General features: G+C 35.2%; 1 protein-coding gene across 1 annotated transcript; it reads left to right on the top strand.

The window, feature by feature from the left end:
* Positions 1-1,679: 1,679 nt before the first annotated feature.
* Positions 1,680-2,589, top strand: LOC120628046 (17-beta-hydroxysteroid dehydrogenase 14-like). Its single transcript, XM_039896236.1, has one exon. It carries the CDS (start codon positions 1,720-1,722, stop codon positions 2,464-2,466), a length of 747 nt encoding a protein of 248 aa, XP_039752170.1. The 5' UTR covers positions 1,680-1,719; the 3' UTR covers positions 2,467-2,589.
* Positions 2,590-4,551: the final 1,962 nt, after the last annotated feature.

The following is a 4,551-nucleotide window of genomic DNA, read 5'->3' as shown; positions in this document are numbered from 1 at the left end:
GATGATGATGATGATAATATAATTAGTCTTTTATATTAACTGCCTTCCGTCTTAAGACGGACGGACAGACGGTTCAAAATCGGGTGTATTCCAAAACATCGATAGATAAGCAGAAGCCTTATATGTAGATCGTTTGTTATATTACTGTTTAAACATCCGTTGTTTCCAGATTCCAAATCCATGTATTTTAATTATTATATTTTTTTAAATATTGATCATCAAAAACCTAGCCAGATTTTTTACTGCTAGTGCCGTCTAATGAGTCAACGCTGAACCAGTATATCACACCATGAAACTGAATCCTAGTTCTGAAAAGTTGCAATAGATGGCTCTTAAAAGGTTCACGGTATCTAAAGTTTATTTTTCTTATTAAAGTCAGATCATTACGTAATGTTACGATAATATTGTTAAAGAACCACGTATACTTATCAATTGACATCAGTGACTGTTCGTTTAACCCGCTTTCATCTTTAACTACATTACTAACCATCACCAGATGAAATTGCAATACAGTGCTACCTTGTAGTAGAATATTAAAAAATAGCTACTTTTTTATTAAATAGATCCCTATTATACACAACACGTAATTCCGTTATTAATGCAACCAGTATAACAGATAATAAAGTTGAATTAAACCAATAAATTTTAATTATTATATACTACACATTACAGTTGATTTTACTACGATAGTAATATTTAAGAACACTTCATGATAACAAACTATCATAAGATATACTTGACCTTTGCACAAGTAGGTAAGAAGAGTTAGAACTACGAAATAAAAACACCATGTGTTACACAAATAAAGTTGTTCTCGTGACGGGTGCCAGCTCTGGAATAGGGGCTGCGGTTGAGACAGCGTTTAGTTCTACGGGTGCTAGAGTGGCTATGGTGGGACGAAACGAAAGCAAGCCAATTACCGTTGCTGCTCGATGCTCTAACCCCTTCGTAATCCGTGCAGATGTAACCAAAAACAAAGATGCTAGAGCTGTGATAGAAGTAACCATCGAGAAGTTTTAACCAGGACGGACGGTTAGACATCCTGGTTAATAACGCCGCCGCGAGCATCTTCCAAGATGATATGATGAAGGCTTACGACACCATTATGACACATGACACCTTAATAATAAGGAAACTGTGTGAGTTCATAAAATCCTTTACTTACGCAGCACTTTTAATGCGAATGAACTTTTACACTACCTGTAGTGCAAGCTGCTATCAAGGGTACAAAATGCTCTTATGCAAGACTTTTATCTTATACTTGCGGATGTATTGCCGTTATATATAAGAAGTTGGTGTTATATATATATATAATTAAAAGGACGTCCTGAGAAGTTAGAGACAGAAAAAAGAAACCATTGAAAGGACGATCAGGTATTTTTGAGATACATTTAATCTCATTGGTATATTGTCGTGATAATCAATTTTTGTGTATCTTTATTAATGTAGGCCGCTCCGATATTTCGTAATAGTATGTAATATATTACGCAATAAGAATATCTTACGCTTCTTATCAATTCAACCAACATAACAGCAGATTTATTGGAATGATAATAAGTAACAAACCTATCAACTTGAATTATATTAACTACACATTGAGTTTATTTTAGCACGTTACTCAATTTGCAAACACTTGATAATAGCAAACTATGATACACTTTATACCTCAAAGATACTAAGATCTATTAGTATCTGTAAGGTGTTCGTAGAGAAAACACGATGAGTTTTGCGAATAAAGTTGTTCTCGTGACGGGTGCCAGCTCTGGAATAGGGGCTGCGGTTGCGATAGCGTTTAGTGCTGCGGGCGCCAAAGTGGCTATAGTAGGACGAAATGAAAGCAAATTATCTGCCGTAGCTGCAAAATGCACCAACCCATTAGTAATCCGTGCGGATATAACAAAAGACAAAGACGCTCTAGCTGTGATAGATAAAACCATAAAGAAGTTTGGCCAGCTCGACATCCTGATAAATAACGCCGGACTAACAGTAGCTGGGAGCATCCTCCAAGGCGATATGATGAAGGCTTACGACAATATAATGGACATTAACGTCCGGGCAGTAGTGCAGCTGACAACATTAGCAGCGCCTCATTTACTGAAGACTAAGGGCAATATCGTGAATATATCGAGTATTTCTGGACTTCTAACTCCAGCATACCCTGCAGCTATAAATTATAATGTCTCGAAAGCTGCTGTAACTCATTTCAGTAAATGCGCTGCTGTGGAGTTTGCTCCACACGGCGTAAGAGTGAATACCGTGAGCCCCGGACCAGTCAAGACTGATTTCTTGGAAAACGCTAACTCTCAAAACACTTGGGACGACTATAAGACGATGACTTGCCTTAATAGAGTATCGGAACCTGATGAGATATCCGATTTAGTTCTCTTCTTAGCAAGTGATAAGGCAAAGGGCATAACGGGATCTAATTACGTTTCGGATAACGGTGCTTGTATTAAACGGGCCTAGAAGATAATAATTATTCATGTAAACAAATACGAAATACGAATATTATTGTGTAGGTCTACATTTCTTGAAAGAAAAGTAATTGTTTCATATATTCAAAAGTTTAATAAATATTTACCACTGTTTCTTATGAGTATTTCATTTTCAAAAACTCAGTCAAACTTTTTTTATTTAGACTTAAGTCAAAGTCAAAAATATCTTTATTCAAGTAGGCCCATAGGTGGAACTTTTTATGCGTACATAAGAATTACACGGTAGTGAGATTAATATTATGAAGCCGAAGATTTTTTTTTTTAGTTGAACGCGCTTATCTCAGAAACTGCTAGTTCGAATTGATATTTATTTTTTGTGTTGGATATTCTATTTATCGAGGAAGGCTATAGGCTACCATAACGGTCCGACCAATAGTAGCGGAGTATGGCGTGCGCTGTGTTGACGGTTATAGTAACGCAAAAATCGTGCATCAGTTAATTGTTTCCCTTTAAAAGTTCTCTAAGTTATTTCGCTACTGCATTTTTTATATTTTGAAATTAACTATCTATAACCCTTTTGTGGGATTATTTCCATAATAATGCCTAATTTGCGAAGGTGTTTTTAAAGCAGGATATTACAGTATTTTAGCACTAACTACGTCTTTAATCACAATTCGCAATCTATTTTACATTTAAATGTATTTTATCTACGAATCAAAACAAACGGACACTTTAATATCAATGCACTTACTTGAATCTAACAGCGTCAATTAAGATAATGTAACGTTTGATATATATATAAATATACATGACGACAAAACTTGATTCAAACCAATAGATCTGTTCTTGAGATATAACAAATATAATTATTATACACAAAAATTGCTCATTTAAATAAAATTATAATAAAAATAAAAATATTATAGTTGATTATACAGGATGTTTGGTGCATCGTGTGCCAAATCGAATCTGATGATTGGAGGGGTCTTTGGCTATCTCTTCAGCCCTCGTAAAAAAATCTTGCTCAAACGGTTTTTTTTATACTGATTTTAAATTGTTTTTTTAAAAATTGTAAAAATTCTACATTTAAATTTTAATAAAAAATAAAGTTGTTAAGTATTAATTAATTTTCTTTTTAATCTTTAATTTGTAACGTTTTACGCTTCTTTTGAAACTAGAATTACACGCCAGCAACATCTAGTTTTTGTTTTACAGCCCCGCAAAGTTTTTTTTACGTAAAAAAATAAGCTTGAACGTCAACTTTCGGTTTTAATAAAAAAAAAACTAAAAGTGATCATGTTCTTCCAATTTTTTTAAAACATCTCTGGACTGTCCCCTTTCTAATGGTGTGCAATATGCCATGAAAAGTAATTAGTAACATCACTAATTTTCAAATTTTCTAAACTTAGTCACAATTTTCTAATATTCAACAGATGAAAGAAAAACAAGTTTTTGCGTAAATAAAACTCACAAGCAGGTAAAATTTTTAAATTTCGTAGGTTTTACTTGAAATAAAAATAATACATTGCATTTGAAACATTTATTTCATAATTTTTACAAATTCTGCTCAAATTGTTCACCCCTGTTTCGAATGCAGGCCCGACATCTTTGACGTATTGTTACAGTTGTAGTCCGAAGCCGTATTTCGTTCTTAATTGTACCGAAGGCCGCTTCTATGCGTTGTATTAGTACCTCCCTCGTTGGGACTTCTGTGGCGTATACTAGCTCTTTGGCACGTCCCCAGACATAAAAATCTAACGGAGTTAAGTCTGGGGAACGTGGAGGCCATGCAATAGGCCCATCGCGCCCAATCCACGAATTGGGGAACACATTATCGAGGTATTCCCTCACAGTTAAACGCCAATGCGCGGGACAGCCGTCATTTTGAAATACTATGGGCACATCTTCATTAAACACGGGCACCTCGGCCAATAATTCCGGCAGATCATTTTGCAGGAACTCTAAATAATTATCGCCATTTAAGTTATCAGGCAGGTAGTGCGGTCCAATTACCTGATTCCCAATCACTCCTGCCCAAACGTTCACACTAAACCGTCTTTGAAAAGATTGCTGTCTTTTGGCATGTGGGTTTTGCCGTTTCGGTGCCCAATGGTGT

Source organism: Pararge aegeria, chromosome 12 (assembly GCF_905163445.1).
Source record: "Pararge aegeria chromosome 12, ilParAegt1.1, whole genome shotgun sequence".
Taxonomy (NCBI): Eukaryota; Metazoa; Arthropoda; class Insecta; order Lepidoptera; family Nymphalidae; genus Pararge; species Pararge aegeria.
Note: the sequence above shows the minus strand (reverse complement) of the source record. Positions and strands in the feature narration are given on the sequence as shown.